This window comes from Anomalospiza imberbis, chromosome 2, assembly GCF_031753505.1.
Source record: "Anomalospiza imberbis isolate Cuckoo-Finch-1a 21T00152 chromosome 2, ASM3175350v1, whole genome shotgun sequence".
In the NCBI taxonomy this organism is placed as follows: Eukaryota; Metazoa; Chordata; class Aves; order Passeriformes; family Viduidae; genus Anomalospiza; species Anomalospiza imberbis.
The window spans coordinates 74,508,232-74,533,329 of NC_089682.1; the positions used below are offsets into that span (position 1 = coordinate 74,508,232).

At 47.3% G+C, this 25,098-nt stretch overlaps 1 protein-coding gene and 1 long non-coding RNA gene across 2 annotated transcripts; one reads left to right on the forward strand and one right to left on the reverse strand.

Annotated features, from left to right (window-relative positions):
• Positions 1 to 2,360: 2,360 nt before the first annotated feature.
• LOC137469219 (alpha-2-macroglobulin-like protein 1) lies at positions 2,361 to 25,022 on the reverse strand. Its single transcript, XM_068181753.1, has 34 exons — positions 24,949 to 25,022; positions 24,173 to 24,356; positions 23,023 to 23,185; positions 22,597 to 22,654; positions 21,016 to 21,188; positions 20,329 to 20,413; positions 19,407 to 19,521; positions 18,959 to 19,073; positions 18,444 to 18,553; positions 17,658 to 17,825; positions 17,113 to 17,343; positions 16,633 to 16,696; positions 15,737 to 15,882; positions 14,614 to 14,763; positions 14,137 to 14,253; positions 13,454 to 13,601; positions 12,920 to 13,031; positions 11,516 to 11,741; positions 10,886 to 11,012; positions 10,481 to 10,602; positions 9,951 to 10,005; positions 9,173 to 9,256; positions 8,602 to 8,778; positions 8,359 to 8,440; positions 7,868 to 8,024; positions 7,596 to 7,670; positions 6,315 to 6,477; positions 5,451 to 5,668; positions 5,078 to 5,293; positions 4,469 to 4,593; positions 4,015 to 4,105; positions 3,511 to 3,579; positions 3,188 to 3,290; positions 2,361 to 3,095 (listed from the first exon to the last, which is right to left on the reverse strand). Exons 1-34 carry the CDS (start codon positions 25,005 to 25,007, stop codon positions 3,055 to 3,057), a joined length of 4,329 nt encoding a protein of 1,442 aa, XP_068037854.1. The 5' UTR covers positions 25,008 to 25,022; the 3' UTR covers positions 2,361 to 3,054.
• Positions 10,958 to 11,793, forward strand: LOC137469223 (uncharacterized). The gene is made up of 2 exons (XR_010996407.1): positions 10,958 to 11,083; positions 11,534 to 11,793. It is a non-coding gene; the product is annotated as an uncharacterized lncRNA (long non-coding RNA).
• Positions 25,023 to 25,098: the final 76 nt, after the last annotated feature.

Here is a 25,098-nt window from a genome sequence, read left to right on the forward strand (position 1 = left end):
AATCCAGTCTAACTCCCAATGAAACAGAATTAAATAAATGTAGGAGCAACAAAAACAAATTGGCAGGTTTGGTGTGTGTGATTCATATGCCTCAGTCCTATCTCCATCTCCTACTACCAGCACAGTGACCAGTTGTGGGTGGGCAGGAGGCACTGGGGAAGGGAGTACCTCTTAGCAGGGCTCTGCACTCCCCAGGACTTGGTGACAGGGCACACAGTACCTGGGTGCTGCCCTGTGCTAAGATCTTTCCCCAGCCCACAGATCCATTCATCAGCTGGCCCAGAGACAGGCAAGAGGCACATCCATAGTGGATTTGTGTCCCTGGAAGGCAGCAGTTCTCAGTGGTCAAGCAGTGAGCTGATCACAAGCTAAATGGAAAGATGCACACCACCAAGCTCCAGCCTGAATCACCACAACCCCTCGATTTTGTGAAGGGTAAAAAAATGACTGGAATGTTTGACATCTGCTGCTCTAAGCAGAGAAGGGGACATTTAAGCCAGAGAGATAAATAATAAATATATGTGTTTTGTAGAAAAGTGTATTTTTCCCCTTTCTAAAGTCTCTTGGAATACAGCCACCTCCTTCCAAATGCTCTCTAGTAGCCAGACATCACAGGTATTACTGTTTAAATCTCATAAAGAACATTTTAAAGGACACAGAAGAATTGTTAAGAAAGTGGAATAGAAATTACAATGGATAATGAGTAAAAAGTGACACTATGTGCAATTTTTACACAGAGTGTGTGTACACATATGCCTAGGAGTAACGAGGGGTTGTGTGTGACCTCCTTCTGCAGTAATGGGCTCCTGCATGAGCTACCCCTCATGGTGTCAGCAAGGGTAGGTTGGATTCCTGTGTGTGTGTAGCCACCACAGAAGTTATTTTCCCAATAAACCTCTGTGCTGGGGATTTTTCTCAGACCTCTGCTTTGCTAAGCTCTGCAAAACAGATTATAAGAACACGGTGGCATTGGCAGTGGTAGGTGGAGTTCCTCCCTCTCTGCAAGACTCCAAGCTCTAGGCAGTGTATTCTCCAAATACCAGTAACAGCTGTAGGCCTGACTGGCTCCAGTTCTGTTATTTGATATCAGCAAGGACAGACTTTGCCAGTGGTAAAGGCAAGGGAGAGAGAAGACATTTGCAAAGAAAGCAGAAATATTTGCAAAATGTTTTTTAAAAGTTTCAAAGAAAGCAATTAAAAATTCTGTTCTGCAGAGTTGAGACCTGCATTGCTCATGGACTACAGAGGAAATGGAATGAAGAGAGGAGGAAAAGCACCTGTTTAAATAAAGGTGCAAGAAGAAAGTGACACCTGTAACATCATCTCAGCCACTTCTTGTGCTGCACAAGGTATTGCTACCATCCAGCTGCTCATGCTTTTATTCTAGCCCTGTTAAACTGCACATGTAGCACAGAGCAGGCTGTCAGCAGCCTTCTTTGTTGGCACATCTCCTCGGTGTGTTCACTCTCAAACAAACAAACTTGAAATGCACATTCTTTGTCTCACAGACAGGACTTGCTGAGTCTTCATGATTACTCTGGAGCATCATAGTTAAAATTTAAACATGCTTTCCAAATCCCACCCATTAAACCACCACAAATCCCAGACTTGCTGCAGGGTAAGGAGAGCTTTCAGGGCTATAACCAAATCCTGACCCTCAACCCTCACCTGTCAGGCCTTCCACTCTTAAGCCTGCCTTTTCACTTAGCCATCACACTCTTACAGCCAGCTCTATGGAGGGTCTGTGGAGATCTACCTGTTTATACAGAGACTTGACATTGTCAGCCTAAAAGATCCATAATCACCAGTACTTAAATTGTGAGATTTGATTTTAAAAAGTGGTGATAGATGTTGAATTTTCACATACACTTTGGCTGTTGAATTGCCTGTCCAGCTCCTTGTGGAGCAGCAAAGTCCCTGCTCATTTTCCTCGCTCATTAGCAGAGGGTTCAACCCCAGGGCAGCACCCCTTCCTGGCAACTCATGTTTGACTTGTCCTGCACAAGATCCAGCTCCACAGGAGGTGCAGAAACTAAAATCACTCCCTTTCTGCTTTTTATGCCAGAAGGACAGTCAGTCTGTGAGATACACAGCAGGGTATATTTACATCCACCATAAAGTGCATAAAGTGCACCAGCAGCCAAGACCTTATGGCTCAGCTACATCTGTGTGTAGCAGATGATGCCCAGTGGGATCAGTCTCCATGCAGGACTAGGAGTCCTCACCCCATACTGATGGCTGCACAACACTGCTGGAGGAAATGAATGCCAGTGACACGGCTGAGATACAGAGTTTGCTTCTGCTCACTCTTTCCAGGTAAACGCTGTCACAGAGTCCAAACACACACCACAGTAGCCAGATTTGTGATTTGTATTTTATTTTCATTCTTTTTGCAAGCAAGAAAATCCCCGGATTAAAACAATCAGAATTAATCAGACACCCCAAAAAATTCACCAGGTAATGGCTGTCAGGATGAGCAGCATAGGTTAGGCTGGAGTTAGTCTGAAATCCAACCTGAGATGCGTCCCAGCACCAAAATCCCCAGCCTGTGATGTGACTTTCCAGGTGTCTCATTATACCAGGAGAAATAATGCAGCAGCCCCACTGTTCTAAGGCATCTTGCACTAGTGGGATCCCTGTGAGCTGAAGCAGTGGACAGTAAGGAAGCAGTCCAAGTCCCTAGAGAAATGAGAGCAGAAGAGAGAGTAACCCAGAGAGCAAATAATGTGACCCAAATTATTAACTTTGGGATGCTAACAGCTAGGGAGCACAGGCTCTCACTAAGGATTCTAAAATAAAGGTTTTTTTTGTCTGATCCACTATCTTTGTTTTACTTCAGTCCCTCCCCAGAAAGATAAACTCTCCATACCCAAATATAATAAGCTGAAACTAGTACCATGTAGTACAATTCTGCTTAGGGAGTTTCAGATACAGTCCTAGATGAAGGGAACATGCTGAATCAGAGATACACAGGGCTCCAGTGGGACACAGGGGAGTGGATGGGGTGCAGAGGAAGGTCAGTACAGGGGGCTGAGGAGGGGATTTGTACCTGCCTCAGATGCAGAAGACATTATAGTCAGCCAGGGCCTGCTCCTCTGCAACAGAACAGGAGACATCAAAGTTATCCTTGCACAGAGCCCAGTGCAAACACCCAGGCAGCCCTGGCACCCCATGGTTCCACACTGACCTGGGTTGTAGTAATCATAGACTCTGACATGGCCTGGCTTCAGGTTGGTCACCTCAATCTCCTGCTCCAGATGCAGGACATATGTGTCAGAGATATGGCTCAGCTGGGGAAGAAAATAAATGACAGTTCACTTACCAGCAGTTCTTTTTACTCCTCACCTGAATTTGATCCTACTAACTGACAATAACAACTCTGTAGACTCAAACACTGGACTTCAAGATGAATCTTGAGTATCCTGATCTGCTAGCCCCAGTCCTGGATTCTCCCAGAAAATCTGGCAGTGCCCTTCGCTCCTGCAGCTTCTCTAGCAGCACACACATTACCTTGTCCAAGTAGATGGCAACACCTCCTTGTGTTTTCTCAGTTCTTCTCACTAAGTGTCCATGCTGCAGCTAGGGCAGGAGAGAGGAGGAAGCAATTTAGTTTTGTCTTTTGAAAGGAAATTGTGAGACATCCCAACAAGGTTTATCTAAGTTTGAGTTGGCAGATTCTCAGTCACTCACTTCCAAATGTATTTTGGACTCTTATCTCTTCAGGCTGATTTCCCTGCAGGGCCATTCTGCTCCTGCACACCCCAAGGACAAGAGCCTAGGGTACTTAGCTGACAGGGGTATGCTAAGCTGATTGGGTCAGAAGTATCACCATCCTCAAGACTCAATGAAACTGCCAACAGTATGTGTTCAAGTTTGTTGTATGGCAGAGGGGAAGGGATGGTGAGATTGCTCAAGGAAGAGACAGGCAACACCTTCCTATACAACCTTCCCCTCTCCTTGGGCACAGATGGTCCCACTGACACAACATCCCCACCCTGATTCCACAATTCTTACAGACATCCCCGATCCTGGAGCCAGGGCAAATCCAGTCAGTAAGGACACCTCCAGAATCACCATGTTGGAAGTAGATTTCTTCCCATTGTACCTGGGGGAGAAGAATAAAAAAAGAGTCTCTGGGCGAGAACATTAAAAAGAGAATCTCTCCCACCTTTCCCTTCCCTTTACCGCCAATCCCTGTGTGCAGTGCCCTGAGCCAGGCAGCCCAGCCAGGGCTGGGGCCGGAGCAGCCACTGCTTCCTCTCACAGGGTGCAGAGGATGGCTGCACTGCTCTGAGCGTCCCCAGTCTGAGCTGACCGCTGCACACCTCTCTCCAGCAAGAGCCAAGGCTCTCCATCTGGCCCTCCTGCTGAAACTGCCTGGTGCCTCCACCGCAGCCAAGAAGCACCCCTCAGCTCTCCAGCCATGCCCAGCTTTCCTTCTCAAGTGGGACAAGATTTTTAGAGTCACCTGACATCGACATGGACAGTAACAGAGCGTGTATTGTCCTTGGTGCAATTGACTGGCTCAGTTTTCACTTGCAAGGCAAAGGATGTTGAGTCTTGTGGGGAGGGCGTGTTGTACCTCAGCACCATCTGCAGGGAGAGACAAAAAGACAAACTAAGACACTGATAATTGATTTGATATCATCTATGACACCTTTTTTCCCCACTGGCTACTTGACTCCTCAAGACTAGACCCCAGACAGTGAATGGATAAATGATATGCAGTAAGTACACTCGTCCCAGTACCCAAAATAAAGGTCACTCAGATTGGAAACCTTCCATGGACTCCTTCTCAAACTTTCAGCTGAAACTGTGCAAGTCAGACACTGTGCAGTGGGACCACTATAAAACATTTTCATGTTCCAGTACTCTTGAGAGCCATGGAAGCACCATGGTCCTCCTGTTTGGGAAGGTTCTGTCTGTTTCCTCCCACACACAGGTTTATTGCATTGGCACCAAGCTGGGATTAAAGCACAGTCAATGCACATTTCCTTCCACAGAGGTGCAGCAGAGTTTTGGTTTTGACAAGATGAGGAGATGAGGGTGGTCACCAGCAGGGTCTGTGGGAACCTACCCGAGTAAAGACACAACAGCTGCCGTGGGCCTGCACCAAGAACTTGCCCGGGACCTCTGTCAGTGCCACCTCCTGCACCAGCAGCCGGTTCTGGTAGGAGACTTGGAAGTTCTTCCCAAAGCCTCCATGGGACCTCACCCTCACCTCTGCATCCCCCTGTGTGCTGTGTGTCAGTGCTGCATACTTAGCCAATGCCTGCAAGGCCACTACTGTGTCCTGAAAAGGAAAACACAATTACATTTGCATCTTTGACATCCAGAGACACCACATCCAAGGGCTCCTTTGCCCAAAGCATTTACACTTGCACACATTGTGTGCATATCTTGCAGAGGTTCTTTCTCAAGAAACATCCCCTTCCCTGGCTGTGAGTTACCTGTGTTGAGGCAAAGCCTCCATAGGCATTCTGTTGCCTGTTGAGCCAGGCCACAATGCCAGAGGCCATGGTGAGGTCAGACTCTGTGACATTTGGCTTGGAGAGCAGGGCCAGGAGGACGTAGGCTGTCAGCTCCACATCCACAGACACTGGCTGCGACCAAGGGCTGGTACTGGTTCTGGGTTTGGAAGATGTCTGACTCCAGTAGATCTGCCCATCTGGGAAAGGAATGTAGTAGAGGGAATCTTGAGGGATGTCAGGGAAGAATTCCTGTGGCCTAGTCTCCTAGACACAGTGGCTTGTGTCTGCAGAGACCATTGGGTAAACACCTTTTGGTTGGGTCATCACATCATCAGGGCAGCTGAAAATCAATGTGTTTTGCAATACCTAAAATTCCATATTCCACACCAAGGTGACATACAAAAACTAATATGCCAAAAATCTGTATATGCATTACCTCCCAGTTGTCCAAATTCTGTATTGCCTTGTTTGCTAGGTCCACTAACTACCTGATACTAGCCAGCTGCCCACTGGCCAGCCCTGAGACTCAGGGACTAACAAGACATGGGGCAGCTTGCTTTCCTCTCTGGCATTTTGCAGTCCTGCACAAGAATGCCCAAGTCTCCTAAACCCCAACCTCCATTTCAGGCACCAGAAAAGGACAACAGATCTGAAGGAAATCAACACCCACACCACAGGGTCGGCAGCACACGCCAGGAGCTCATTCAGTGGATGTCTAAAATCTCTCCTTAGTGAAGGGCCTAGAGGGTGAGGCTGTGGTCCTCCCAGGCTGCACCTTACCAAGGGCTCAGAAAGGTCACCCGTCCCTTCTCTGATGTTCCCCTGGCACCGAGGCCCCCGTACCTGCTCTGATCGCCTTTCGGCCAAGCACATCGAGGAGCTCTTGGGTGCGCCGAGAGTCCTTAGCCAGGGCAAAGGTGTAGGCCAGCAGGGCCTGGGTGTAAGTGCTGGCAGCCCTGGGGAGGGCAGGAGCGATGCAGCCCAGAGCCCTGCGCACCACCGTGCTCTGCAGGAGAGAGGGACACGCTGCTGGTCACACGCAAACCCCCGGCAGCCAGGCAGTCCCTGGGACACAAGCAGAAGTGTGCACACGTTTCTGTGCCAGCACAGAAAGCACCCCACTCATTCACTCAGGTGACTCTGTGCCCGGACCTGCACTCTATCAGCAGTAGCAGTGTCTTCGGCCCTTGGTGGAAAGTGCTTGACAGACCTCCCCCCTGAGCTGGTTTTGGCTTCAGCAGTGCTCTCTCAAAGAAATGAACACCTTTCCTGAGGGAATAACACCACCATGTCTTACTTTCCCAGTCCAAACACAGCAAAACCACACAACTGCTTAATGAGCACACATAGCCTGCTAAGCAGGGCGGCTGTGTTTAATTCATCTTCACAATGAGCAATTGTACTTAAGGTGAAAAAGGATGACCTGAAGGACGTATATTGCCAGAAGATTAACTTCCATCTGTTTTCCTTTTTTTTCCTCTAAGCCCACTGCTTTCCCTTCCACTGAAAAGCATTGCTTTTTCACTTACTTTTCTGATTTCCAGAGAACTTCACTTCTCAATGTCTACAACTGTGTTTCTCCATCAAGTTAATTGGTTTTTATTTGCCTGTACCACAGCCTAGTAACTAGCTACAACCCTTAGCACTTGTAAGAGCTCCCTTTTATTTGTCATTACTTAAGCATGCAGTTCCAGCTGCCCTACGGCACTCCTCTCCCAGACCTCTGCTTTATTTGTGAAGCTAAACGCTATTAGGAGTTACATTATGTCTGTTTACTTGACTGTGGGAGCAGATCCACCCACCTCAGGATCAGCCTTCAGCTGGGTAGGACCAGCAAGGGGATGGGAGGTAGAGGGAGCAGGAATGAACAGCTCATTCCTGGTAAATGGCCAACACGGTATCTAGCCAGTGGTTTCCAGTAGTTTAACCTCACCTTCTCCCTGACAGGGATGTCCTCCTCAAAGAGAGAGTTTTTCCTGAAAAGCTGTAAAATCTTCCTCACTCACTCAATTACTTTGCCCACAAGTCCCTCCAAGGTGCTCTGTTGCCTGCTCCAAGTTACCACTAAGCTCATTAAGATTCAGATCTTAAGACAAAAGCATGGCAAAGAATCCCAATATTTACCTCTGGTGTTGCTCCTGCCTCCAAGTATGCAGCAGTGATGTATGCAGTCAAGGGGACTTCCCCATCTACACCTCCCTAAAAAAAGCATAGACATCCAAAAAGATGGGAAAAGTAACAGGCAAATACTGGAGCTTTTCAGGAGAGGTCTCACCTATCCCTGGCTCGCTCCCTCTCAAGAAAGCACTACAACACAGGCAAGTGAATTTAAACAATTACCAGCACACTTGGCAAGAACTGCTTGGTGCTGTCATTCAAGGTGCACTGGCTCCTACCTTCATGAATGTGTGGAAAAGTTGTCCCACGTTTTTGAAGCAACCACTGGGAAGCTGATGGAATTCCAGCCAGGTAAGAGCAGCTTGGATAATCTGGTTGTCCAGGTAAATGTATGGCTTGGCTTGGACAAAGCATTTAACCACAAATGCCGTCAGCCTGATTGAGGAGTGCAGAAAAAAAGGCATGAAAGAAGGAAGAGAGAATCAGAGAGAGGTGGAGTGCATCAAATACCAGGAAGAATGAGTGGAAAGAAAGAATCTAAGCAGAAGTTGAGGAAAGAAAGTGGGAGTTTGAAACTGGTAGATCTCTCTTTACCTATTGCACTATTTCTAATGTGCTGGTTCAAGATCAGTTCATCCCCAGGACTGGGGTGCCTTAGTCCACAAAGGGCACAATAGGACAGCAAGGGTTCCATGCTGGAAGCAGAAAGCTGCCCACCTCCTGGCTGTCAGAGAGCAGGTAGACAGCAGGGAGAGAGCCCAGGGCTTACCAAGTATTACCATACTCATCCTTGGTACCAAATTCACTGTAGGAGCCATCAGGGTGCTGATACTGCAGCTGTATCTGGTACCCTGGGAAGCAGGATAGGACATGAGTGCTCACAGTGGTATTTGCAATGAAATCGCTGTGCAGGAATGGAGTGGTTGAGTGCACCAGGTGGAAGGGGAATAGGAACCTGGGACTGTTGGACACAGGGGAAGGCAGAGGGGCAAGATGGGTCTGTTGTACTCACCATTGCGCAGGAATCGTGTTGCCCTGTCCTTGATCTCAGGGCTCAGCTGCCTCGTCTTCTCCAGGTACTGCAGCACATAGACAACGGGGGCAAACAGCACCATGTTCTGCTCCCCACAGCCATGGGGCAGCTGCACCAGGTGGTCCAGGTTCTGCAGTGCTATCCCCATGAGGTCCCCTGAGACAAAACATAAGCACCCTGACCACCTCCAGGGCAGTAAGATTCACCTCCTCCTACCTGTGACCATTCCCAGCAGTGCACCAAGCAAGGCAGGCCAAGCACAGTAGTGTGGGGACACCTCTGTCCAGCCACCTTTTCAGTTCCACTGTGCCCCTCATATGAGCTGTACACATTCCCATCCTGGCAGGGAAGCTCATTAACACAACACTGTATCCTTTGCTGCACGTTTTAGGTTGTCAGTAATCAGGAAACACAGCCACACACATGAGAAGAGCATAGCAGTGGAGCCTCGGAAACCTCAGAAGTGGTGTGGGGGGGAATTTGGGCTTTCCTAGGGCTAAGTTCAGAGATATGGGATGTGCAAGGATACTACCATAGCTTAACTCCTTACCAGTGACTGAGACGGTGGCTCTGACTGAACCTTCAACCACATTTAGAGGCAACACCAGGGACACAGACTCCTCTGCTGGATTCCCTGACACCAGTCAGGTAAGGTGTGGGGAGAACAAAAAGAAAAAGATTCTGATGAAAAAAAGCCTTCCAAATCCCCAGAAATGTTCAAGGCTGTCCTGTGATATCTTCCTGTTTTCCTGTCACAGAGGCTGTAAATCACTTCAAACATCCATGTCCCATTCCCCCCTTAATTTCCTCCATCCACCTCAGGGTAACTGTGCTGTCCTAACACCCTTTTTTATAAAGAGGTTGAGAGGATTTTCTCCTGGAAACCTTCAGGGGTCAAAGTCACCTATTTTTCTCTACAGAAGTTACTCCATCTCATTTAAGATTACAGTTGCAGGCTTGTCTTCTCAATGCTCCTCATGCTCTCAAAATCAGCTGATGGCCCCATCATACACCATAAAATTCAAGACAGGAACAGCAATCCTAAGCCGTGTCCTCCAGCCTCACCATGTTCAGTAGTGTGGTTTTATTTCCACAGGTGAAAAAGGCCTCAAGCTGTCACATTAGTGCCAGGGATGTTGATAGTTAAAGAGCAGACCTCCCCACGTCCCTGCCTAGGAGAAAGCCCTAGCTGGCACCACAATTAGAGTACACTTCTGTAACTTCATCATGCAGACAGAGAAAATTGTTCAACAAGTGGAATTAGCCAGAAGGTGGTTAGGCAGGAAGAGGGGGATGAACAGGGTGAAAGAAGAAAACAATCCATCTACCTTTTTCAGGACACAGGATGGAGCTGTGAGCCTTTTCTACCAACACTCCCTCTGGCTGTTGGAGCACATAAAAGTAGCATTTTAATGAGCACCCAGGGGAGAAACGGGATTACAAGTGGATTAGAAGAAGGTATGTTCAGAATCCTGGTTCAGGGTGGACAGTCAGCTGCAGTATCATCATTGTCACAGAAAAATACAAACTACTTTCAACCATTTTCACTTCAGAAACCAGCATGCATTTTCAGAATATCCTAAATTCTGAATATCTGTGAAAATGGTGCCGTAAGATTCAGCAGAGAACTCAAGAGGCAAGGACATAAAAGAGTGTTTAACGTTTCCCATGGTATGAAGTGGAGGACATCCCTTTACCTTCTACATCCATCAGCCCTCATGCCTGAGCCCAGCTCAGGCCCTGAGAATAATTGCCCATTTTGAATAGCAAGGGGTAACTCCCAATATTAACACGCACAAAATCTGGGAATTCTACAAAGCCTACTTTGAGGCTTAGGTAACAGAACAGCTTGACTGACCCGGACTTGAATGAGTTTGGTGATCGTGTCTTTCTGTCCTTGTTTTGGGACAAATGGTATCTCCTCACCACAGAGCTCTTTGGAGGCCACAGCCTCTGTGCTGAGGGTGATGTTCATGAGCCCTGAAAATAACACACATTTAGGTGCATCAGACACTTTCTGAGGAAACACTTCCTGTTAATACAATAGACATCACCGGCTGATAACAAAAAATTTGATCAGAGCCCTAAATGTTTCTGTACCTCCAAGCACAGGCTTGTGAGTAACCATGACCACAGGATAAGTGCAGAGTACTCTGGGTAACAGAGCAAACAGCTCCTCACTCTATGTCAGCTCACACAAAACACCTCCACCTTGGTCCCATCCCTTCCCAATTCCACCACCCCCCCTCCCTGTGCTTCTCACCCAGCTGCTCAGCTGTGACACTCCACTGAAAGGTCTTGGCTTCCCCGGTACACAAGCAGCGGCTGTAGACACAGCCTTTGCACGGCTTCAGCTGGAAGTGTGCAGACTCCTCCAGGGTCACTTGGATCTGAAGGGGCAGAAGGGATGTCAGGTGGCAATAAATAAACATCAACAACACAAAAAGGAAGCCTACAGAAGGTGGAAGTAGGGGTGCAACCTGAGAGGAATACACACAGATAGTTTGATTAGCCAGGGATCAGGTTGGGAACACTAAAGTCCTGGCAAACCTGACCAGGGTTATCAAGGGCAATGAGTGTGTCTGTGTCTGTGCTTGGGATTACCCCAGCCCATGTGCAGGACCTTGCACTTGGCCTTGCTGAACTTCATGGGGTTTGCACAGGCCCAACTCTCAAGCATGTCAAGGGCGCTTCCTTATTTCTCTTTTTAAAAGTGGGGGTAATGTTTTGCCTTTTCCAGTCAGAGGGAACGTCACTGAATTGCCATGACTTCTCAAATGGGATTTGGAACTGGATGATCTTTAAGGTCCCTTCCCTTACGATTCTATGATCACAGGCCACAGGTGTCAGCCACGTCCCACTTTCCTTGCAGAGGCTATCAGGGCTCACCTACCTTCATGCATTGTTGCAGGTTATTGAAGACTGTGGCCTTCAAGTTGAAGGTCTCACCCTGGACTACAGAAGATGGCAGTGGCAGCTCTACAAGAAAGGGCTTGGAAACAATCAACCGAGAGGCTGGAGCAAACCCAAAGCCATTCTGTCCCGTGCAGAACATTCCTGCTTTCCATTCTGTGATGGCGTCAGGCACAGTGACAGTGATACTCTTGTTCCCACTGGGGCTGGAGAGAAGTGGACAGCAACAGAAGCATTTAAATGAATGATACCACACCAGGTGACCTGCTCTGTGTTCTTCTCTGCAGAGCACCCCATCACTTCAGTCCAACACCTACTGAACTTGCAGCATTGCAGGGTTACAAGCAAGTCCTTGTAAAAGTGAGGACCCCACCTCAGGTTCTTATATCAACAGAACACTTGGGTCAGTGGGTTACATGGCTGCAAGATGCTATCAGTCACAGACAGCACTTCACCTTCTACACATCTAAAAATGGCTTACAGATATCAGCAGTCTTATTTTCCTTGGCCTAAAGGTTGATCCAGCCATTCTCTGTCCTGTGAAACACTGACAGCTTAAAGCCCAACATGAGGGCAGGGCAGAGACTTGTCCTGTGCACACATCACAACTTTTGAGAGGAGCAGACTGTTCTGCAGCTGCCACCACAGCCAACACAAAAAGCAGATATAGCTAAAGGTACTGATATTATTTGGCTTATTTCACCATGCATGTACAGGAAGGCAAAACACACAACACAGAAACTTTGGGTGGCTCAGATTAGGTTGGTGTACAAGTCACAGAGGAAATACCTGCTGCTAGGGTGAAGACGTGGATGTATCTGTAAGGACAGTGGAGGTGAGAGAGGGCAGATGTTATGGGAAATATGCTCAGGATCTGGCCTGAACATATTTCAGTCTTCAGAGAACACACAGGAAAATCTTGAAGTCTCAGATGAAAAATCCCCAAAAGCTCTCTCAGCAGACCCTGTGTACACACTGAGCCTTTCTCACAGGACACAATTTCCAGTCCTGTGGAGGACTTCTATGGGCATCAGCTCCCCCTGCATACCAGGATACATCTGTGAGCACATTTTGGGAAATGCAAGCCCACAGGACTACCAAAAGCAAAGTGTAGGCAGTAAACTAAGCTGGTTTGCTGCTCCTCATGCTTTTCTTTCCTCCTATGCCAGCCACCTGTCATGGATGACCAGCACTTCTAGTAGAGGAAAATGCATTTAATGAATACAGCAGCTCCAACAGTGAACAGCCCATAGGTATGAGCCCCATGATGCATGTCCTTAAGTGTCTTGCACAGCTGCCTATGATCTAAACTCCGCTGCATCTGCTGCCACTCCCAGCCACACAAAATGACCAAGACTAAACCCCCACTGCTCAGTTTACTCACCCCACAGAATACAAATCCCACAGCCAGGTTTGGTGAAAATGCTTGTGTGCTTTCTCCTCAGCTGCATAAAAAGGTGGAAACATAGTGGGATGATAGGTTGATGTCAGATGCTCTGTTGGAAACAGCAAAGACCTATAGTCACCACGGGGTCCTCAGGTCCTGGTTAAGAGAAGAGGAGCTCCAGCACACAGGCTGCAGCAAAGGCTCTTGGGAAGCATGGAAACAGAGCAAAATGTGATGTCCCAAATGTTAAAATCTCTTGCCTCATTTCAAATGCCAGAGATGCTTTGGGCTTTACTTGCATGTAGAGGCACCATGGGACAGGCAACATTTCCCTTACTCCACAGATAAAACCTGGGATCTATACATCCCACTAACAGCCCTCACATAGCACAGCAGGTTTAGGGACAGGAAACCCTCTTTCTCCTCCACTTGCACTTACAGCAAGTGCTGCCTCTTGGCTCTAACCCAGGAGTGCTTTCACATGAAAGACTAAGCCTCCCATGTAAGAAGAAACAGCTGTCAAATACTTACTGTTATACACTTTATGGGTCTGGGCAAACGTCAGCATGGGCCTGGAAATAGACATTTCTCTTTCCTGCAGCATAGTTGTCAATGGAGTGGTTGGACATACTCTGGGTTTCTTGATATTGGTGTTGGACATAATTTTCAACCCCATTTCCTGCAGGAAAAAATTAATCACCAGAAGATTGTCCTCTCCCCTCTGCCCTTGTGCCTTCCTGTTCCTTCATGCAGTGGGGCTTGGCTGTCCTCTGTATTCTCTTGCTTCATTTTAAGAAGGAATAATTCAGATTCCCAGCAACTGGCAAACTAGGTCTTCTAAGGTAATTCATCTGGCCTGAGTCAGCCAAATTTATTCCTTTTCAAACATATGGTCATTTGGGTACTAAGCCTTCTCTACCTGCAGGGTGCAATTGCTCATGCTATGAAGATTAAACAAATTGTGTGAAATCCAATTAAAGTAATGAATAATCCTTGGCATCCTGAGTCACACAACCCAAGTGTGGCAACCACACAATGATTTTTGATTATACATTTCAAGTCACCTATTCAAAAAACAAGTGAGTTACAAGGGCCTAAACTGCACCTGTCCACTGCCCTGTCTGCAGCGGCATCCCTTGGATATTGGTAAAGTCAGGGGCCACATTTCCCTCAGTTCATGAATGATCTCAACCCACCAAATCAACCATTTTTACCCTGAATGCCGTAAACACATCAGGCTCATCAGAATTTGGGAATCCACATGAACGATCATCTTCAGACACTTGGCGAGGATACCTGGAGTTATAAAAAGATGGGAACATCCCATAGATCTGAGAAAGCAAGGGAAAAAAAAATCAGTGCAAATTAAACCTGGCATTCCCTTCCTCTTGCGCATCCAAGGCCTGTTTGAGTTGCTTCTGGCTACTGTGTATGAACGCATGCCAGAAAGCCCAGGATCGCTGTCACTCTTCCTGGGCTCTCTTCTGATAGTGCCAGCACAGAAGCTGTTTTACCACTGAGTGATGCTCAACCTCTTCTTTAATCTCTAATCCCTACCCATCCACACTGGGAGTGCTGCTGATCCCTTCAGGCCATGATTTCAGTTTCCTGGAGTTAAGTTCTGCACAGGTGCAGTGGCCTCCTTCCTACCCGGTGTCAGGAGGGAAGGGAAAAAGAGCAGGCTCACTCACCGAGTGGCTGCTCAGTTCTTTTCCTGGCTTCATCCAAAAGGTGCTTGGATCCACAGCCCAGACAGCACACGTGGAGCCAGGAGCTGCCTGCAGGCGGAGGCCAACCTGTGAGCCAGGAAGAGCCTCTGGCGTTGAGAAGCTCAGCTCCACCTGGATGAGAAGAATGCAGGCAATGCCTGAGTGACATTGCCATGGGTGGCCACCCTACCACTTCCCAAGCAGGGAAGGGACCTACATGAAGAGAGTTTTCAATGACCTGGCTTGGACAAAGAGCCAAGGAACCTCCCAAGGACTCCCAGAAGGTATTTAAAAAACACCACACCGAGGTTCCAACAGGAAAGATGCCAGAGGGGGAGCCATCAGTGTGCACATGGAGACATTCCCGTGTCAGAGCACAGTTCTCTCTTCTTCACCCAGCAAACCAGCCAGTCCTGGTCACACTCCTCACAGCTGTCTTATGAAGCCCCATCTTCTGGGGCCCTAGATCAAAAATAAGCCTAGTCCTTATCTCCAGGCTCTTTGTGGGATTGGCCTCAGTTTCCTGAAACTCCTCCTGTTCTTGATTGAATCTGGCTGTCTATGGCAGACAAACAGCTGTGGAGCTGTGAAGCGGGGGTAATGCCCTCTCAGAAATTCACCTTTGGAGTGCAAAACACAGCCAAGAAAGCAGATTCCCAAGGATGTCACAATGGCCAGATGCACTCAGCCCTTTCTGGATGGCCAGTAAAATCCACTTCTTCCATCATCCACTTTCAGATGTCATCCCAATACCACATACTAGCAATTCTAATTGTCTGCTGCAGCAGCAGAGCAGCCCTGAGCTCTCCTGAGAGCCACACAAATGACCTGTGCTGGGCTGGATTATCTATGATCCTACCAGGCTGCAGTTGCCTATGGAGATAGACAGCAACTCTCTGCCTTTCCCAAGCATTGCAGCAGCCCCCACAATGCTGAGCACACACTTTCTGCAAACATCACAGCACACTTCACCAATCACAAACTGCAGTTCCTGTGACAGCATCACACACAGGATCAGCCACACACAGCAACACAGCTCTCCTTTCATTGCAGCAGACATTTCCCTGCTCACACATTTAGTCATCGCCTCAGACACAAACCCTACCTTGTTTCTGAAACACCTGGAGACACTGAAGATGGCAGAATCAGCAATGATTTTTCCATTAGGGAAGATGACATAAACAACAAGTCTTGGAGCTGGAGCGTAGGTCAAGCTGAATGTAAGAGGGATGGAGAAGGAGCCTTCCAGCACTAGGTGGAGAAGAGAGGGAATAAGAGGAAGTAGATTGCTAGTGAAAACAGAGTCTGATCAGCTTTGCCATTCTGCGTGTGCCTGCTTAAATCCTTTCCTCCTTTACTGAAGTCTTTCAGGACCAAAGAGATTTCTGGAGACTGCTGAAACAATCAGCACATCTCTGGATCTGGTATTCAAGACCAGCAAAAGACTTTTCTGTTTATTGCCTTGGGGACACAAAATGGTACTTTGGAGTTCAATCTTGTCTCCACACAGAGTGAAATATCTTTCAAAGCCTCCTCTCACCCAACATCTCCCATCCCATCACCAACGAAGTAGCAACCTTGTCGCAAAATATTTATAATTTGGGTTTTAAAAAACAAGAGCTGGAGAAATAGTCAACAGTGGGTCAACAGTCATCAAAATTATAAACTGTGGCATCCTAATGACCCAGATTATTTGTAGGCACAGTTGCTATGGAGGGTAAGGCTACAGTTTCATGCTGTTTGCAGGTGCAGCAGCAAAAGGAGACTTGAAGATAAGACAGTATAAGCCCATGGGCTGGGAAATGCTGAGTATTCTTCTGTTGGTACAAAGCAGGAGGGCAAAGGAAACATGAAATCTGGAAAGGCACGGTGCTCTGATGCAGCACACGAGTGGTGAGCCACCCCTGCATTGCAGGGAGGCTTACGCCACTTATCCAAATAAGAGTGGATGCCACAGACCACTGAGTGCTTGCTAGACATGACACTGGAGAGTGCACTTACTTCTTGGCAGCCCAACCCAAACAGTCTGCTGACCTGCATGGACTATCCCTCTTTTCCCTGTGACCTAAAAAAGAACACAGAAAGGGATGGTCACATAGTCCCATAGCCTTTGAGATCACTAAGATCAAAGTAACCCTGAAATTAAACTGGGAGATTAAATGGGGGTTGGGGGAGGAATATTACCTTTATTTGCTCTCTAGTAAGCTAGAAAGGAGAGCTCAGGGATTAAGTGATGTGGGAGAGGACAGGTAAGGCAAATACCTGCCCTGCACCCGTGCAGAGCCTAATAGAAAGGTTCTGCCTTTGTTGCTATTTGTTACTGCAGTACCAGAATCAAAACCAGGATCCAGTTCCATGATGACTGAAGGAACTCCCTGTCCTGGCCTGAGCCAAGACTATCAAATATCAGGCTTGAACCTCTAAGAGATGCTGATCTTGGGCCTTCAGCTGTCACCCACTAGTGCTTCCCCAGAAACTCACAAAGTAGGAGAAGATGACACGCTTGGGCCCATGTTCCAGGTCTTCCTCATAAATTCTGAAGTCCACGTGGACAGACTGCGTTTTACCACAGGGCATTGTCTCTGGCACACGGATGATAGAGAGGAAGCTCCTGCTGGTGCTGTAGAATGGATGTATGAAATAAGAGGCTCGCTGGTAACTCATGTCAACTGTCCCAGGCTCTCTGTCTGAATCTTGATGCAGGACACTTGCCTGGCAAGACAAAAAACCAAACCAGTTCATTTCTCTAGTTAAACAAGTCAGCTGCAAATCACCTTTGTAAGATGATCTGAGCAATGCCAGTGACATGTCTCTTTGTGGAGAGCTCATGAGGAAAGCAACCAGGACCTGGAGAATAAGCTCTCAGAGGGAGAGCCAAGATCTTAGCCAAGATCTAGAACATGCTGAGGTGTTTCAGGTTTGAGTTACTCTCCTGCAGGAAGGAACAAGGAAGATGTCTGTAGGGCAGTAAATAGCTCTGACATGCACAGATACCCCTGCCACAAGACACACCCTTCCTCACTTACCTCCAGGGAGGCCAAGGTGCTGTTCCAGGCAGAGGTGTCCAGGATAAATGCAGCTGTTCCAGAGTCCCCAGTGATGTACTTCTGCCTAAATTGCTGCTCAGCGCAGTTTACTACAAGGAGGATTTCTTTGTTCTTCAGTGCTTTGCCTTGGTAATCAATTACTTTAATCTGAGAATATCATGGGGAGCAAGAGAAGTGCAAAAGAATCTAATTAGCAGGCAGAATCTCTGGTTTCCCCAAGTCAGGAGCAGTGTTTCCAAAGACAGCTAGATAACTCTTTCAGTCACTAATAATTTTATCAACATTGCCACTGCTCCTGTCATATTGCATTACCACTTGCACTACCATGTTCATTCACAGAATCACAGAATCACAGAATCACAGAATCACAGAATCACAGAATCACAGAATGGGTAAGGTTGGAAGGGATCACCCTTCAAACCAGAAAGGGATCACCCTTCCAACCCTTCTGACCCACCAGAAATGGGTCATCTCGTCCTGCCTCCAACGTTCTCCACTCTTTCACAGCAGAAGACTCCCTGGGTGCTGAAATTCCAAATGTTTGTGTTTGCACCCCACATATTAAAGCCCATAGCTGCTCCCCATCATGGGTAATTTGGTAAATAGCAGTCTTGGGTGTTATTCTGACACTGGACAATTCCAGAGTTTTGTCTCTGGGAGTCATGTGTGCCCTCCCAAGCCCCTGGCTAAAGATGGAGTCAGAAAAGACAGTAAGTAAAGGTTACTGTAAAATATTGCTCAGAAAGAAGTGAAACTGGGAATTACCTTTCCTCTGTACATCTGTCCAGTGTGGTAGTAAGAATTCACATCATCAAACAAGACCATCCCGCCAATCCTGGAGATAAGTAATTTGTGGGAAGCATTGACCTGTATCTCTGAATGAAAGCAGCAAGACAGAAACATGAGAGAGGGAGCAAGAAAGCCAAGCACTCCTCATCAATTTCCCTGCAGAGTTACCCACTGGTAATATGGAGGGACATGTTCAGCTGCACACATATTTCACATCCCAACGGTGATCTGCCCAAGATTCTGGGTATCTGGTCTTTCTCCCATTTAACTTCTAGCTTTTAGAGAGCCTCACCACCTGACACCACACTCGGAGTGAGTGTGTCACACCATCAAGAGCTGCTGGCTCTGTCTTTATCTGCGAGGTTACATAGCAGGCCCCAATGGGCTCAGAAGGCTCAGATCCCTTGCTAGCCTGAAAGTCTCTGGTGCTTTTGGTCAGATTAGCACACCTTCACCTTCCTCCTCCCAGGCACCAGAAATTCCAGAGTTACCTGTGGCATCCTCCACCAGCGAGGCCTCTGCAACTATGCTGTCCCGATAGTACCGAAAGTCTCGGCTGAAGGAGGACAGGCTTACATTGGTGAAGAAGCAACCTGCCTCATCTGTCTGAAAGCACAGAGAGAAGAAGGAAGGTCTGAGCGAGGCACTTGAATTAGAAGTTACAGAAGTGGCAGAGGAGCAGCGGCACTAAACCCCTGCTCTCAGGGTGCTTTTCTTTTTGGCATTGCAGCCCAGGATGTGGAGCAGGCACATGATGAGGCTTAGTCACAATCATCAGGCACAGCTGCTGAGAGGCAGCATGGGTAGCAGTAGCCAAGCAGCCAAAACAATGGGTTAACATTGCTGTTACTTCAGCTAAAGGACCCAGCAGCCTTGTGTTACCCTGAGGCTGAGCACAAATGCCTCTGAACATGGCTCAGCTCTTCCTAAGCATCTCACCTGGTTGCTGAATTTGTAGCAGAGATCGGGTTTGGAAGCACTGGGCAGGAACGGGGCTATCTTCTGACAAAGGCTCACATGAACCATCCCCTGGACGCTTTTCCCACGAGTGTATCTGTTTGGGGGAGCAGGGAAAGGAAGAGACAGTCACACACAGTGGGAGAACACATGGCTTGCTTTGCATAGCCCCAGAGACCACTCACTGCCGGATATTCACAATATAGCCCGAGTGGCAGCCTTACAGCAGGCCCAGGAGTCCTGACCCAGCAAGTAGGGCCAGGCCGGGGCTGTGCAGTGTTGGGAGATCACTTTATGATATTATTAGCACCAAACGAAATTATTTTTGGTAACTAGAGTGTTGTAGGTGCTGACTGCACTGTATATCAGCATCACCTGCAACAACCCCAGGATGTGCTGAAAGCATTCATCATCTTAAGAGCAGAAACATGGGTGATTAAGAAAGTGCCTTCTATTAAAAAATCACCTTTACATGGGGCTAACTGTAGCGTTGTCCTTGGATCATACCTGGGGAAATTCCTTTTTGCCTAGTTTCCATTTGAGCATAATCTGGAAAAGCTTCCCATCATTTCCCATGAGTTTGTTCATCAGGGAGATGAACACCACATATCTGCCGTGACCAGTCCCACAAACAGGTGCTTGTCAAAGGGTAGGCTGTTCCCTCAGGTTTTGTGTGCAGAGATTTGTGAAGTGTTTTTAGAAAAGAGGCATTAGAGTATCAGAATGATAGTTACAGGAATGTTTTGTGTTGCCTCAGGGTGCAAGCAGCTGCCATGGAAGATTCTGGCTTCCTGTGACTGAAGTGTAGTAGACTTGCCCTTTAGCTCCTCATGGTTACCCATCCAGCTTGTGCACATCAGACCAGAAATGAGCACATGGCCATCCCTCCAGTCAGAATCCTCACCTGCCACATACTCGGAGCGGGAAGGTTGTCTCTAGTGCATAAATCTGATTTGGCGCCTCAAAGATCACTTCAAATTTTGGCAGCACTGGAAGGCAAAACCAGAGAACTGTAGGAAACACAGGCCAGGGACAGCCTTCACAAAGAATTAAAATAAAGGCAGACAATGGTGGAATAAGGGACAGGAAACGGAGAAGGAAGGTGATGAGAAGGGGAAAGGAAAGATTTTCCATGTATCTTTAACAGATTTGTTTGTAGGCCCTGGATGATTTGCTCCTTCCCAAACTAAAACCGAACATGCCCATGTCCCTGGTACTTCTGACAGCTATTTTCACTGAGAGAAGGCTGGCCTCCCAATACAGTTGATTAGGGAATGAAAGTGAAGTGAGAGGCCACTGGACTTCATATTCTCTGGAAAAGTCCATCCTAAATTGCCTTGTTTTATCTGACTCCGAGATCCATAGCTGTGTTAAAGGTCTGGGGCCATGCACAGCACTCCTCCCACACGCTAAGCCAAGGTCCCAAAGAGGTCTCCTCTCCTGAGCCTCAGCTCAGACTCTTTTCTGTGACAGATGCTACCACTTTTCCCATTTGCTCCTAGGATGGTTATCGAGGAATAAACACCCTGCTTCCTGGACCAGGAGTGCAAGGTCCTGTCAGCAGCTCAGACAAACCCCCGCGTGCTCATACCGCGCTCCTTAACGGAGAAGCTGCCGTAGGCTCTGGCGCTGGTGACATTGATGACGTATGTTCCCAGCAGGGGCTCGTCACTCAGCTGGAAAGACAGGTCTGCAATGCCATCCTGAGGGACCACGTTCTGCCACTGCTCTATCTGGTTGTTCTTAGGGTCCTGCACCCACAAGAGAGAAGGAGTTGTTCCAGCATCTCATTGATCTACATCCCATAGAAACTGAGCTTCAGGATTCCAGTATTGTAGACTACCAGGTTCTATAGCTAAGGAAATGAGGTTTGGTATAGACTGATCAGGAAATTTTGAAGACATGATAATGCTCAGATTCTGCTCCCAGCATCTGAGCCTCCTTCTACACTTATTTAAACTCTGATTTTAATCAAAGATTCTTCGCAGTTCTAACTTTCTTTCATAAGCATCTAAGTTTTCTACTTATTCTCTTGCAAGTCTAGAACAACAGATTTCTACTGAAGTGCCTGGGAGCATAACCTCAAAGAAGCACATAAAAAAGAAGCTAAAAGAAGTATGTTAGTTTAAAAATTTAACATACAACAACAAAAAAAAACCCACAAAAACAAAAAAAGAAGCTCTACTATTCTACTCAGAGGTCTGTAAAATCTACCAGAAACTGAGTATGTACAGCACAGTGAAATGACTGCCATCACCATTACTCTAACATGAGATTTCAGCATCACTCACCAGGAGAAACAGGGAAATCTGGGGAGGAAAAAAATGCAAAAACATTAGAAGAGAGAAACACATGCCAGCACCATACACAAGGTAGTTCAGACTCAGAGCCCTCTCTGAAGGATGTGCAACTGGTGATTTGGAAACTAAAAACCACTGACAAAAATACAAAGTAAAACAAATGCCACCAAAAAGTAGAAATACCAGTGGGTTTGTTACAGTAAAGTCTGAAGAAAGGGAAAGGAAAAACCAATCTGGAGGTCACACAGCACTTGCTAATAACCTCCTGAGAGAAAAACTTAGAAGTCAGTACCCAAACAAGCCTAGCTCTGGTTCAGGTGTGGTCTTAAGAGGGTTACAGAGGTATAGGATCACATAATTTGGAAAGACCCTCTGGAGGCCACCTAATCCATCATCCTGCTGAAACATGTCTTCCTGAGCAGATTGCTCATAGGCTTTGCCAGCTGGGTACTGAACATCTCCAATGATGAAAATGCCTTTTCTGGACATTTTTCCACATTGTTGCAATAAAAAGTTTGTCCTAATGTCTAAGCAGCATTTCCCAAATTCCAGCTTGTAGGGTGCAGATTAAAAGCACCCTTCCCCACAAGAAGGAAAACCTAATTTACAATCTATTCAGTCCCCCTGTGACACCATCACATCAGGAGTCAATATGTCCCATACTTGCAGCTGCATGACTATTTTACCAAGATGAGCAAGAGACATGCCCACCTCTGCCATCTTCCTGGCAGTTACTATTGCCCTCTGCATACTCATAAGACCTGCCAGGGGTGAACGTGGAAAAGTTGGAGCTTTGGTAGATGAGCAGGGTGGAAAAGAGGTAGGATCCATGCATGGTACAAGGCAGCCTCTTCCACAGCCCCCAGGACTTGCTTACCGAATCATTGAGTGCAAGGAATTCCTCATCCAGAGTCACAATGCGAAATTTCACTGAAGACAAGGAAATCAGGGAATATATTATCAGATCTCAGTTTTTTTTCCCTACAGACTGCAGTTCCATGTGCTTCCCCAGCTCCTGTCTCCATTCTAGACGCACTTGTGGTAACGTTTGACATGAACATTCCCACATGTAAGGTACCATGGACATGGTTATCATTAGCTACTGCCTCCTGCAACTTCACAGTCATCACAAGCCACACAGTACAAACACTGAAAACACCACGCAGCAAGAGATGTGATCTCAAAGCCTTCTGCTAGGGCTGTTCATGCATCGCAGGATCACAGGGCATCACAGTCTTCCCATGTGGTGCAACCAGCAAAAAGCCTGGGACCCTCGACTGCTCCCATTTGCATCTCACCTGTCTGCCCTGGTTCATAGATGGGCTTCTCTGTTTGGATGATGGTGCCACTCCTGGCCTTGCAGATCAGGACCTTTTTCTGCTCCTCAACATTGACCCTGTCTCCTGTGATGGTCAGTTTTACAGTGGCAACTTCCTCTGTGCCATCAGCCGGAGGGGCAACCTGTACAGAGAGAGGAGAGCGCACAGGCCCCATGTAATCTTCTGAGAGTAAAATGGAACAACTAACTGTTTCCCTCCCACTGTGCCAGGAGGGAAGAATTAGCAACAACCTCTGAAACCAGATCACGTTCAGATCTCAAACAGTCCTACATGAACAGCAGGAGGCCCTGCATGCCATGGAATTTGCCCTTTTTCCCACTGGTGACAAGCAAGCATCTGACACTTTTGGGTCTTCAGACTTGCTCAGGAAGATGGGCAGATGACAGAAAGGTAAGAGATGGTAGCAGAGAATCAAAAGAGAGAGATCAAGCAGTTCTGCAGCCTCAAATGCTAGACTTTCAGAACTACCCAGCACTTACAAGCAAGAAATCTAAAGTAGAAAACACAACCAGGAAGACTCTGGATGCCAAAGACCCCAGCAGCCTCAGCACAGAATACACAGTATAGCAGAAGGGATATTGCTTAGACATGTCTGCCTTATCCCAGATCTTTGCTAAGTTCTCACCAACAATAAATAACCTCTAAGATGCTGTTTAGAAAGACAAGCATATTCATTTCCATCCAACTAGTCTTTAGTAGCTCCCAAGAGCTGAGTTGCTGCCTGACTTCAAGTACTACAGAAACTGCAGTATATCCTGCAAGACACCATTTCCCTGAGCTTTAGCTGTGAACCTGCACAAGTCCTTCAGAAAGAGCTAAAGCTGCTTCATCTGGTCTGTAATGGAGGAGAAGGACATGGGTGGTATCCAGAACACTGGCGGATTTTAACAAACGTAAATTTAATTTCAAAATTGGATTCAGAAAGGAAATTCAGTGCTGACCAACAGACTGTGTTGGGCTGTGCATCTCTGGACATCACCCGTTCCACTTCCTGAAAGGCTTACACCAAGACAAAGTAGACCCCACCTATGTCATCCCTGGTTAGGGAGTAACACAAGCATTTTCCTGAAAGGAAAATCAGTGATGGCATTTGCCTAGGGTGGCTCACCCAGAATTTAGTGCACAGGAAAGTCTTCTTTTTCTGGATGGTTTCTTGCATTAAGAGCTCCCGTCCTGCAGAGCGCTCCAAGGCCAGATTCACTTGAATTTTTGCTTCATGACAGGTGATGTGGAGGCAGGCAACCTGGGTGGATGGGTACCGGAGAGCTGCAGGGATCACCACCAGGTAATGTCTGTGGTGGGGGAGGACAGCAGAGGTGGTATCAGTTTGAGGTCTCAAGAGGTGTAAGAAAGCTGCCCTGCTGTGGCCCACTACTGCAGAATCCCCCAGCAATATGCCATGGCTTCCATCAACATTCAAAAGCAACAGTGAGTTGCTTCACTGAAGCAACAACTTTGCCCAGCGAAGTTGTTGCTTCACTGAAACTTGAGAAATAGTTTCTGCTTTATTAGCCTAACTATATCCCTATAATCTTTTTCGAACCCCTTATTCCACTAATTTCTTGAGCTCTCCAAAAACATCCCATGCAGTCTTCAGAAGAAGTGGTTTCATAACCTTGCAGTCTAGACACCAATGATTTGATCTGGCATTGCAACTGCTGAACAAACATCTCTGGGCCTCAGATCTGACCTGGAAGGCCCCCAAAAAGCTGGCTTGTATTGACCTGCAGGAGTCAAACCAAGGCATGGGAGGCAAGGTGTATGACTCAGCTACTCCTTGGGGTGACATGATAGAGTAGGAAGCATGAGAGCTGATGGCATGGGATGTGGTCCATCTAGCTAGACTGATGAAAGAGACTGAAACAGAAGTTCAGCATCACTCACAGTTGGTGAGAAGCAGCTGCAGCATGGAACAGAAGGCTCAGGAGGATGGCTATCCTCATCCTGGGAGTTCTTCCTGCCCAGTCTCAAATGGCTCTCGTCCTCTGAAATCTCTGAGGCTGTTTATAGGGGAGGTAATTTCTTTCTAGCACA

What these genes read in the sequence shown, in the direction of transcription:
- LOC137469219 (XM_068181753.1), bottom strand. Translation starts at nt 25,007, where the DNA reads ATGAGGATAGCCATCCTCCTGAGCCTTCTGTTCCATGCTGCAGCTGCT. An exon ending in TCCTGTGCACTAAATTCTGG is followed by an intron (nt 23,186 to 24,172) that starts GTGAGCCACCCT and finishes CTCTCTGTACAG; the next exon opens with GTTGCCCCTCCGGCTGATGG. An exon ending in GACAGATGTACAGAGGAAAG is followed by an intron (nt 17,826 to 18,443) that starts GTAATTCCCAGT and finishes TGATATTCTCAG; the next exon opens with ATTAAAGTAATTGATTACCA.